The sequence below is a fragment of the Poecilia latipinna genome, unplaced genomic scaffold, assembly GCF_001443285.1.
Source record: "Poecilia latipinna isolate Pla-1442-1.1 unplaced genomic scaffold, P_latipinna-1.0 Scaffold329, whole genome shotgun sequence".
Lineage (NCBI taxonomy): Eukaryota > Metazoa > Chordata > Actinopteri > Cyprinodontiformes > Poeciliidae > Poecilia > Poecilia latipinna.
In genome coordinates, this window is record NW_015112945.1 from 231,628 (window position 1) to 244,015 (window position 12,388).

At 41.1% G+C, this 12,388-nt stretch overlaps 1 protein-coding gene across 20 annotated transcripts in view; it reads left to right on the top strand.

Annotated features, from left to right (window-relative positions):
* cast (calpastatin) overlaps positions 1-12,388 on the top strand; it is a 48,398-nt gene that overhangs the window by 8,387 nt on the left and 27,623 nt on the right. For 2 of the 20 annotated variants that reach the window (XM_015035249.1, XM_015035254.1), the window contains exon 1: positions 4,573-4,710. The exons of 14 other annotated variants lie outside the window; for them this stretch is intronic. In XM_015035249.1, the coding sequence (XP_014890735.1) occupies positions 4,639-4,710 (72 nt within the window). In that variant the 5' untranslated portion in view covers positions 4,573-4,638. Of the gene's footprint in view, positions 1-4,571; positions 4,711-11,819; positions 12,024-12,388 lie in introns of those variants that run through there. 4 more of the 20 variants (XM_015035241.1, XM_015035246.1, XM_015035253.1 and 1 more) reach the window with 4 other exon arrangements.

Below are 12,388 nucleotides of genomic sequence, written 5' to 3' on the forward strand. Positions count from 1 at the left end.
TTAAATAGCTTACCATTGTGCTGTGTTCTCTAGAGTAATACAATCCAAAAGTGGGAGCAGCAGACAAAGACTGAATTATGAGAAACTCACCGTGGATTAGTGCTTGTTGTTTTATATTAACATGAAAGGGTGTGTGTGTGTGTGTGTGTGTGTGTGTGTGTGTGTGTGTGTGTGTGTGTGTGTGTTTGTCTCCCTCTGCTGTGTACAGTCACAGTCAGGTAAGCCTGGGATTTGCACAAAGTTATTTCTTAGCTCATTTTTCTTCTGGAGACTTTCAAGGCTTTGGAATGCTTTTATTGGAAAAAATCAAACTTTCATTAAGTTTTTTTTTTCTCTGTGTCTTATAATAAACTTCTCATGTTTTAGGTCAGTTAGAATGACCAAAATCATTTCTACTTGCTAAGACTAGTAAGGTGTATTTTTACTACTTCCTTATATCCAGATGTTTACACTAAGATTAATTTGCCATTAAATCATTTGTGGAAAACCAGATGACGATGGGGACGCTTAGGAAGCTTTCTGATTAGCTTAAAGTTTTTCGATTAAACAGAGGCACACCTGGTTATATACTTTTGAGCAACTCCTCAAAGACACTGTTTCATTGTGTGACATCATGGGAAAAACAAAAGACATCAGCACAGAAAACCAAGTCTGATTCACTCTTCGCTACAATTTCCAAATACCTGGAGTTGCCACAATAATCTGTCCAAACAATGATGTTAAAGAATAGACACTGTGGTATTGTCCAGCCTTCGTGTCGTGCAGAGAGGAGACCGTTTTGGGTCTGAACTGTGCAGATCAACCCCAGATCAAAACCAAAAAGCCTTTCGCTGATAAAGAAGGCGTCATTATTCACAATCAAACGAGTTCTGTTGTCAGCCTGGGCTGAAAGGGAGAAGCGTTTACTGCAAGAGCAAAACAAAATGGGACAATTACACTTCGGAAACAGACTCTCAGTTTTATAGAGATGCGCTCTCGGTCTTAAAAGCCTTTCGCCACAACGAGCACAACGACGATTCAATAAACGGATTAGGTAGTTGCAGTCTCTGCCCGAGAAGCCGTTTTGAAGCAAAGTGATGCTGACAGCTTGTGATATTGGATTTGATTATGGCTGACAGAACAACTCCATTTTAAGGAGGCAGAGTGACATCAGCTGCCACGTCCTTGTTAACGTTTTCACATGAATTCGCTTTAAGGGCGAACGATTAAGACGAGTTTCATGAACTTTTTACTAAGTGTAAGATGTAGGAGTAAAATCTGAAACCACATTTATTTTGATGTGGGATTCACTTTCACCGTGCCAACACACTCTGAGCGTCCTATGATCGCTTTCTAAATAATCTGATGTGCTTTTTGTTTAATTATTTAAGTTTCCTGTTTTATTTTTAGACTTCTTCCGTTTCTGCTTCTTTTTTTTTATTCCACACATACAGATTTCAGATAATCAAATCTGATGTGCTTTTTTTTTTTTTTTCAGATATAAATACAGAGAACAGTTTTTAAATTGTTTTTAAATGGTTGCATTTTCTTGGTTGCATTAACCTGGCCCAATGCTAGAAATGTATCACCACCACCCCAACCCCCCCTCCTGAAATCATGAATTACCTATAATTATTATCCACCTTCCTTGGAAAACTTTTCAACTGGCCACACCTGCGTCTGATTACTTCAGGATCTGTAGAATCAACGACTGACGGCACGAATTCGGTTAAATAATCTCAAAACACAACACGTCCTCAATCTGTCAGTCAATGTAAAGAAATTCAACATAAGTCGAGAAATTAACCCGTTAAACCTGGCCAATGGTGGCTCAACCGCTTATTAGGTTTAGGAGCCAATTAGTTTTTCCACATAGGCCAAATAATGGAAATCATTATTTGCTTTTTTTTTTTTGTTATCTCTTCAGCTCATATCTTTGTCTGATATTAAAGTTTGTTTTGACGATTTGAGACATGTTAGCGTCATAAAATTAGAAAACACAAGAAATGTGCAAGGGTGCAAATACTTTTTCACAGCATACGGAAGCATTGCTCAGTTTGTAAATGTATGAACTACAGCGGGTGAGTGGCTCTAAATATAAAGAGGAACCCACAGATTAGCAGCAGAGTCCAGTTACATATACCGCACTATATATTTAACTAGGATACAGTGATGGCATCTTCTGGTTTCTTATTTATACCTCAGTGACTGTATTTATATTTTTTTACGGTTGCCTGCTGAAAAAAAAAAAAAAATCCAAAACATTCATTTCCGTGCAGGTGTTGAAATGAAACTGTATTCACTGAACTTTCAGATAAAGCTCGGCTGATTTCTATCTAAATACCTGTTTGGGATGCATCTGCAGCAGAAAACATTCATTTCCCATGGTGCACCAGCTTGTCTAGCAGGTTCATTTATCTGCGGTGTTTTATGCAGCAGAAGGCGTGCCGGTCTGACCGGGACCGTGCCAGGGTTTGCTATGTGGAAGAGCCTGTGCTGTTGCTCTGTTCTTCCATGTTTCACGTATGATCGTTTCCATGAGTGCATGTGAAGTATGTTCCCAGGTAAAGGAGCCTGAAGACCTTTCGTGACTTTTATAGCGGCAGGGTGTGGAGGAAAAGGGTTTAGAAAAGGCACACTCGTGCAACTAGACTTGGTATGTCGGTATGTTTTTTTTTCCTACCCGAATAATCCCCTCTTTTTATTTGTGTAATAAATGCAGATATATCTCAAGTGATTTTCTCTAGATATGCAAACTAGGGAAATCAAATTAGAGAAAACTGGTAAAAGAAAAACCCATAATGGTTTTCTCAGTGACTTGGGATTGAGCCAAGAGAAAAACATTTCTGTACCATCACAAACGTAATCGAGCGGTTTCCTAAAGCTGTAACTGGAACTTTAATTGCCACTGTGTCCATTTGAATCAATTATCTCTGGATTTCATGTCTTCTGCTGTAGTCATCTGTCTTTAAAAAAAAAGCTTATTATTCTTCACTGTCAGATTGGGTAACACTTTATTTGAAGGGGTGTGCCTAAGACTGACATGACACTGTCATAAACATGACATAACACCTGTCATGAAATTAAAGTAGTCTTTTTGAATGTTTATGACTGTTGTCATGAAGTGTCATTCGGTAAATAATGACACTTTTAATGCAAAGTTGCTCTAAAAGTTGCATTAAAAGTCCATTAAAAGTGCCGACTTTGCATGATTTTGTAAATAATGACAATTTAATGCAAAGTTGGCATTTTTCAATGCAACTTTTAGAGCAACTTTCAACCCTAGAGCAACACTAGGTGACGCAATAAAGGGTGAGTGAGGGATGAGGTCATCCCACATGTTTGTAAAGTTCCTGAAATGCATCCCACTCCCATATGTGTGTGTTGTTGAGTGTGTGTGTGTGTGTGTGTGTGTGTGTGTGCGTGTGCAGGCGGCAGTGGACGCTCCCTGTTGTTTTTACGTCACAATGCTGATTCGTTTCCATCAAACCCATTGTGTGTGTTTGAGGGAGGCAGATTTGCTGCTTATGAAGCCTTAATGATTCAGCTATTGAGACACAAGCGAGTGCGTTGTTCCAGGCTGGTTGAAACTGGTTGTGAAACCGTTTGGTTGTCAAGAAAATTAATTCGAAGTTAGGCTGAGGTGTGCTTCTAAAAGGCTGAAGAAGCCCAACGGCTCTGGTGTCAGAGTGGTTCAATCAAAGGATTTCTTTTTTTTTTTTACCAGCTCACCCCACCCATTAACTGTTTAAAGAGAGACGTAAAGTTGTGGAGAAACGAAAGCAGCAGATATATGACAGAGATTGCAATTTACACTCTTGCATAATTTGTAAATTGTAAATGTAATGTTAGCTAAAAAAAACATAAGCTAAAAAAACCCCCACATTTGTTGTGATATTTCTTTTATTTGTTTTGCATATAGCAAGAGGAGTAGGGTAAGATTCAGGACGCTCACTCTCTCTCTCGCCTTCAACCTTTGCAAGCCTGTTTATCTGTGTGTTCGCAGAAAAACACTCCCTACATTCCTGGCTGTTGAAAGCACGCTGCACTGCTCTGCTGCCCATATCAGCACAAAAAACCTTTCTTCCCATGGACTTTATTTTGCTCACTTAAACCTCGACTATATCCAGGGTGTAACCTTTATCGCTTCCTGCTTTTATCTTTAAGACGTAAAATCAGGGTGGTAGAGAAAAAGGTCAAAGTTCTCCACTCAGCCTTTTTCTTCTCTTTGTTTACTCTCCGTGGTGATACAACGAGGGCGTCGGGAACGTACAACTTTTATTACTGTATCCCTGTAGGAAGTTTGAACATGTGTTAATGCCATTGGTGTAATAATTGTATGGCATAAAGATATGAATGTTTTTTTTTTCTATGCGCGTATGGTCTTGTGTGTGCGTCCAAACATGATCTGATGCGGCCCCTGGTCAGCTCTCGTCCCCTTATAGCCCAGAGACAGTTACACCGCTGCCTTCTCCGACTTTATCCAACATCTGATCCCTCTCTGCTCCTTAACCACACCTCCCAGTCGCTCTCCCCTCCCATCTCTTTTTTCATTTGTCGCTTCCTGCCTGCCTGCTGGGAACATGCTGCAAGCCGACAGAAAGGACTCGCAGGCTGACAAACACACACACACACACAACACGCACAGATTGGTCGAACATGGGCCAGATATTGAGCTGGATCCGAGGCCCGCGGGACGCCCAGGCCCTGCAGGATGTGTCTGTGGAGGAGGTCTGTGCCAAATGTGTTTTATTTTGTATGCGTGTGTGTTTGTGTGCTTATGCCGTTATAACTAATCTAAATGTGTCCACGTGTGGTTTGTTTTGGGACAGAATTTCAAACAGCACATTTCTAATTTAACGAGCTCACAGTGCTCTTCGTCTGGTTTCTGGTGCTTGTTGGACAAAAGGACTTATAGGGGAAACTCAGAGTCAACCCGAGTCAGACTTCACTCTCTCTCTCTCTTCAGGAATGTGGAAGGCTCCCGGTTTGCCTCTGAGTTCAGTGTATGTGCGTGCGTGTGCGTGTGTGTGTGTGTGTGTGTGTGCGTGTGTGTGCTGCTCGGAGTGAGATATTCAACCAAGACGGAGACAAGGCCCGCAGTGTCCAACTCAAGCAGAAACAAACATTAAAAACTATCATGAAAATGTAGTAACCATTCCAATGCTGTTAGGAAAAAAAGAGAGAGTTAGTTGGTTGGTTTTGGCTAATGTTTCAAAAAGGGGTTTGATTTCTGTTTCCCACCCTGAAACGCATTCCCATGTGCTTATCTAGAGCATCGGATGAAGCAATCTGACGTGCGTGTGTATCCGCAATAAGCCTAAATGTGTTCGACTTGTAAAACTGCATGTAGGTTGAACCCTGCAACCTCAGCCTCGTTATCTTTGGGCTCTCAACCTGACAGCCGGGGTGACTCCGTGGTGATTTATCCCAGACTGCGTCGATGTCACCAGCCTGTTATCAGGGTCGCTCTCGTTTGCTGTTAGGGGATTTTGTTTGCTAATGGATTAGCGGAAGAGGCCTGAGCGCAGAGAGCGTATCAGTGTGGAAGATGGGAGATATGTGCAGATCTCCTCCACTGAAGTTGATCCAAACAGAAGACTGCAAGCCTGGTGCTGGAGAGCTATTCTCACCTGCAGGTGTCATATGTACTCCTGATGCTCTGCAGCAATGTGCAAGCTCACAATTAATCACAATTAATAAGAACTAGATAATCTGTGTGAAGTTCGGTTCACACGGGTTGGGGCTAAATTGATTTGTATTGATCGGCACCTAATTAACTAAACTGAAGTCGCAATCCCACTACGAGCTTTTTTTTTGTCGTTCATCTCTGAATGATGCACATGTCAGTCTAATTAGAACAATATAAACCCACAGTAAGGATAATAGATCCATATTATTTACCAAAATGCCCACTTGATATCTATGTAGTAAATTAATCCAGAAATTTTTAAGGAAAGCAAAGACTTGCAGGCGCTCTGCACTGCCACGTATGTTTCATTTTGTCCTTGTTGTCTTGGAGTGCATGAACTGAAGTATAATTTTGCCGAATTTACAGTAAAGCTGTTTGTCATTTGCAAATAAAAGTCAAAAAGAAGAGTGAGGCATGCATGAGCAAAGACATGAAGACAGATCTGTGTGTAACTTGTTGCCGTAAAGTCGTGACCGTGGCTCAGGAAGTTGGAGTTCGTCTTGTTAACCGCTGGGTCAGCGGTTTGAGTCCCTGGTTTGTTTCTGTGGTGGTCAGAGGCCCAGTTGGTGCCGGTGCATGGCCAGCTTCTTCCATTGTCGCTTATCACCTCCAATGGGTGAATGACTGAATGTGGTGTGAAGCTCTTTTTGGGGTTCTCTGGCCAGTTACCGACTAAAGCAGTGGTGCCCAAAGTGGGTCCTCGAGAACACCGGCATCCTGCATGTTTCAGTTCTCTCCCTTCAAATGGTGGATCATTAGAGGGCCTAAGAGGAACACTGACATGATGAAAAGGTTGCTACGACCACAAGGGAGAGAACTAAAATGTGCAGGATGCCGGTGTTCTCGAGGACCCACTTTGGGCACCCCATGACCAAAGCCTCAGTTGTAAGAACAAGCAGTGCACATCTGCAGTTATGCACATCCAGTAATGTAGTGTGGATGTTAGTGGGTTTATTCTGAACAGTGATGCTTTTCGTTGGAATTCACAACCCAGAAACGGGGTCTGGCCAGTGTTAGCTCTTTTTTTTTAATCTAATGTGGGGAGCAGGATGTTTCCAGCTTGTTCTAATCACCCACGTCCGTCCCGGTTGTAGTGCAGCTGCAGCTTCTCCTGCTGCATACAGAGGACAGCACAGAGCCGACAGTGAAGTCAGTGTACTTCAGCATAGACACTGCACAGTACCAAAGAGCTGAAAGAGAAAGTCAGACAAAGGTCGGTGGGCACAGCAAAGCCTTTGTACAGTTACAGATCTGCAGATTTCTCCGTTAGTTTACCAAATTCTGACCTGACTCTGTCAGGGCGCCACAGCGTCGTTATCTTAGCATTTTGATTAGCTCGGTTGCGTGACACTGTTGTTGAGAATGCTTCAGATTTTCTCATGAGACCTGATATAAACAGAGCTGTTTAATACCATGCAGTTGACATCTGTAAGATTTATTCTAGGAAATTACGTTGTCGTTGTTTATTCAGTGTTGTTTACTCAAATAGTTGTTTACTCAAATAGTTCAGAAAGAATTTGGCTCAGCTAGCTGATTGCTATGCTAATGCCAGTTATGAGGGTCATCAATTGCATATTAACGTCTTCAGCTGATTTTTACTTATCAAATGCTGGCCTTTTGTTGCAGTTACACTTGCTTAAAATATTTTCATTGGATTAATATGAAATTAGTTTAAAGTAATATACTTTATTTTAGTATCTATTTAGTAGGAAGGTATAGATCAGACTCTTGAGGCCAATTTCTTGAAGAGATTTGAAACTGATTTGATCACATTTTGATTAAAAAAAAAATGCAGTTTGATTCATGCTGCTGAAGCTGAAGATATTACAGGTTCCTGTGTCAAAGAGATTGTTACCTTAACTTATTTCCAAAACAGATGCTGTTTTATAACAGTGAATAAAGCTAAAAAATATATATAAAACAGAGCAACTTTAAAGTTTGTTAATCCTTCCTGTTACCTGTCTGACTCTCTCTTTTTGCACAGATATCTTGCAAAAAAAAAAAAGGTCTCCATTCTTCCTTCATTGTTACTGAAAGCAGCTGTCATTGAGTCTTCTCCCCTCTGTAACAGACTCTACACAGAAGAGAGTTTGCAGACTGACCGGAAGTTCAGTGCAGCCCTGCTGGGTTGGCAGCAGGAACTGGTGCCATGCGCATTTAACTGACATCATATCACACCGTGTCCTTATGCTTATAGTCAAAAGTCACAAACATGACCTGTGAAGCAATGTGTGGCCGCCGGTTCTAAGCAACATCAAAAATACAAATAAAGTAAAAGGAGAAATGGACCGAAGGGAGATGAGAATCGTCAGCGCTGGCGGGATGAATCAGCCTGGAACACAACACTGAACTCGGAGGACGTGTGCGGTTCCAGGAGAGTGAAACACAATGTTATGATAAACCCAAACATATCTGGTCCTGCCAAAGTCAGCTAAATGTAATCCTTTAATTTCCTTTAAGTTCTTAAGAACTGCCGCTGTTTTTCACTGCTCCCCTCCAGACTGGTGCTGTCAGATGTATCCTGTCGCTGTTCGTCAGGCTTGTTCTTGACTCAGTTGTTACATAAAACCCGCTGAGGCATACTGAGAAAACGCCAGAGGTGTCGTCCTCTGGCACCAAACTCTGTTTGTTTATGTACCATGACGATGTTCGCCATGTGATGTTTGTCCTGAAGAGCAGCGTTGAGAAATAAAGAATCTGCAGCCTCACACTTCCTGGATAATATGATAGTAAATCTGATATATAAACAAAAAGTAATACGTAATGTGAGATAGAAAGAAAAAGAAAATGTTTTTTTTTTATGTTTTATAAGTAAAAATCTGAAATGTGTGGAGCGCCTTTAGGCCTTAGGAGTGGATAAACTTCGTAAATTTTTTGAGGTATGTCTGAAATCAGAAGACGGAAACTTTCATCCATTTGACTTTGCAACATAACACAAATTAAATCAGATTGAATCAATTTAGTCAAATTAGAACTGAAGCCCACTGATCAAAACCATTCTGTTTGTATGCTTTAAATACATTGAATATCATTAAACTGAAGTAAACACATGAAATACGTTGAAGTTTGCGGTTATAAAGTGTTAAGAGTAAAAAGCCGAAGTGCTAGAGCTGATCAACAATGTAGCAAACGAGTCTAAGTTTTGTTGTTAGTGTGTTTCTGGCGTGGAGTGAAGCAAGAGTTAACTGACCATGTTGAAATATGTGAGCAGCTAAATTTAGCAGCAGTTCATGGACGGGCAGCAGGGCAAAGGATATCTGTGGATGACAGAGAGAGTGTGGGTGACAATGATGTAAATGATGGATGAGTGGAGAAGAGTTACACAATGTCACTATTTCTATTTGTGCTGATGCATTAAATCAGTTCAGTGCCATGCTCTTTCCACCAGACTGACTTTTGATGCATGGGGATATTGACACAGTAAGGTCCGAGTTCAATAAAAGTGTGTTGCCTGGATTTAAAAAGAAAAAGATTTGAGCCAAATGGTGAATTTCAGAAAAACGAATGTCCACCACGGTTTTGCTTAATCATCAGAAATGCATTCAGATATTTGAATTGGATAGTTTTTGATCAACTCTGATCAGGTGATCAGCAGGTCAAAAAATAAATATCAAATTTGTTCATCAAATGCATAAAAAATAACTACTTAAAAAAATGCATAGAGTCACCAACCAACAGCTTGATGATACGTTTTCTCAGTTGAACAAAAATCTGCATTTCATTTCATAAATACTCAGAATTACTACAGTATTCCTTGAACACATAATCACACACGGTCAAAATCTTTAAATGTTTTGTAATTAATTAAAGACTCTCACTTTTCACTGTTTTTTTTTGTTTTGTTTTTTTTTTGCAGGGTGGACTTGCGACATGTATTTGCCTCTTCCTGTTTTTTCAAGCTTACTCACTAATCTAAATTTATTGAACCTCCAAGATAGTAAATGCTGCCTTTAAGCATGCCAACATGCTGACTGACGTGTCGACGTCTTTAGGAGAGAAAACGTCCAGTTTCCAAGTCGCAGTTCTGACTGGTTGACCTCTCCGTACCGCGGTAGGTCACTGCTTGTCAACAAACAAGCGTTTCCAGGGTTTACTCCGTTAGGCATGTGAATGCTGTGTGGGTACGTCGTCTCTGTGTCTCACAGACAGGAAAGTTTGTAGGATGTAAACCCCGGAGAAAAGCACAGAGGCTCTGTTGTGTTTGTAGAGTCAGCAGGGGCAGAGCTGTTGGAAAAGATTTGCTCTGAAAGGGTCCTCAACAGCGAGAGGAGAGCTTCAGATGTCTTTGTGCGCGACAAGTATTTTTAGACGAGTGAGGACAGAGTCGTTCAGGCACGAGGCAAAAATAATACAAGGCTATGATTAATACATCACAGTCCTGATCGTGGTTCGTTTGTGCTCAAGGTGGTAATCCGAAATCTTAATCATCAGGTTGTTCTTTGTGATGTTTGAGCAAGTGAGCTCACATTTTTGCCAGATAAGTTTCTGAGAAAAGGAAAGCTGCTTCTGTGAAGACGCAAGAGAGGAAAACATTTTAAAATGACAGGATTTAACAACAAGTCTGTGCAGACCAACACGTGTATCAGCCTCATGTTCACCCACAGCAACACAGACACACTCAATACAGATGCCGGACATTTTGCCGATCGTTCAGCACCGAACTTCTCAAGTACGTAATGCAGTCTGTGAGGCGTTTCATCATTGGATGTTGGACATAGTTAAATATTGGAGCGACACATTTTTTTTTTTTTGCAATCAGAAAGGATTGTTTGGGCAAAACATTTCTTAGGATATAAAATATTAAGTGTCATGCTTTTATATTCTGTATATCAATAATTTATTTGGCCAGTTTAATGGACTCCACATCAACTTGGCGCTCACATCTGATGTGTAGTCTGTAGATGCTAAGGCTAGCATCAGAGAAACACAAATTAATCAGAATCAGCATCTTCTCCTGATATGGTGCAACTCTAATGTGGATATCAAAAGTAATTTCAACTAGCAAGATATGAAGTCACAATATGAGATGATAAAATACAAATCTTTTGCAAATCCAACAGCACACACATTGAAACTGTGATGGTAACTGTGATTACAGAAACTGAGTCGTTCTGATCAGCTGACCTAAACACGAATCAGAAACAGAGGATAACATTAAATTAGTTCAAGTATTTCGTAAAAATTCTGAGCATTTATATTTATAGCTAATGAAAATGATGGACTACCTTAAACTAACACACACACAACCACAAAATGGTTCGTTTACAGCTACGAAAGTAGAAGTGGAAAGTAAGGAGCAGGCATCATGCATGTGCAAGCTTTTATTTTCCTCCAAGTGCTGTGAGAGTTTTCAGGCAGAAGAGGGCGCTGTTCAGAAAGCCCAGCCCTTCTTTACGAGTTAGAAACGCTTCCCATGTTGATAAGGAGTAAGTTATCTGCGCACTAAGCTATCAGCTTGTAAATTCTGTTGCGGCTCAGACCGTGAGAGTCCGCAAAGAGAAGAGGGATCACTCTGCCTCGTTTTTCTAAAACTTTATATAAGTTTTGGCGTCTGTCCAGGAGTTTTTTTTCTTTTTCCTCCACCCTGGATCTACTTGTGCAGAACGACTGACCACCTTTACTTTTTCAGGTCTTCATTCTGTCATGTTCTCTGCTCCCTGCCTGGATTAGACGCTCTTTGATAAAACCCTCCTCCTGCTCTCTCACTTATTTTTTTTCCCTCTCCTCTCTGCTCAGACACATATAACAACACACTCGATCTTTGTTGTTGAAGTCTGTTAGATTCCTAAGCAGTGAGTGTATCGGACACACCCAGCCTACCAAACAGGACTGCTTCTGCACATCCACGTTTGCCTCATCACTGCTTCAACCTTCACGTGTTCTTCCGCTTTAACGCTTCAAGTAGAAGCCATCACGCTCTTCTGTTTTTTTTTTTTTTTTTCTCAATATAAAATCAGACTTTAAAGTTTCTCCCCGCCCCAGACATTTTTTCTGGGTTAAGCTGGTTTAACTCAGTTTGTCATGCAGGGAGCAGCCAGTGGGTGGGTCACTGTGTGTCCAACCATCCAATCCGCCTGAGCCGGCTTTGCTGGCTGCGGGAGGAAAGAGGCGGAGACTTGTACTGGTTTTTTTAGGAGGGGCGGAGCAGCAAGTTTTGTGTCACTGGGCGTGTGTTGCCTGTGTGTGTGTGTTTGTGCGTGTTTATACGTTTGCATGTGAGTGTGCATGGGCTGTCTGCTTGACATATACTGTAAGCTAAAGTGCTTCCAGACCAACTGAACCAGCGAAAGTGGAGCAATCTTGACACAATCTCCAGCAAACTAAAGGATACACACGCAAAGTCAGATCTATGGTATGTATCTCTAACTTACTGCGTGGCTGTTGATGGCAGTCTGTCTGTCTGTAGAGGCTTCCTGTTAGACTGATACCTGTCAGACTGTCCTGTAGCTATTGTTGAGGCTCAGACCACAGATGATGTAGCGATCAGCTTGGTTCAGCCGGTTTCTGTGCGTCAGGTTAGAAAGAAACTGACTTTGGGAAGCGTCAAGGCGAGGTTTCCTTGCTGCTGGCGCTGTTATGTCTCAGGTAACACTAAAAATTGGATAAAAAAAAATAAAAAATAAGGGGAACAGAAAACTATTCTGTTCTCATCAAATAGTTATGAGTGCATCCATATCCTCATCAATATAAGTTTGTCAAATCTGACTAAAGGGATTT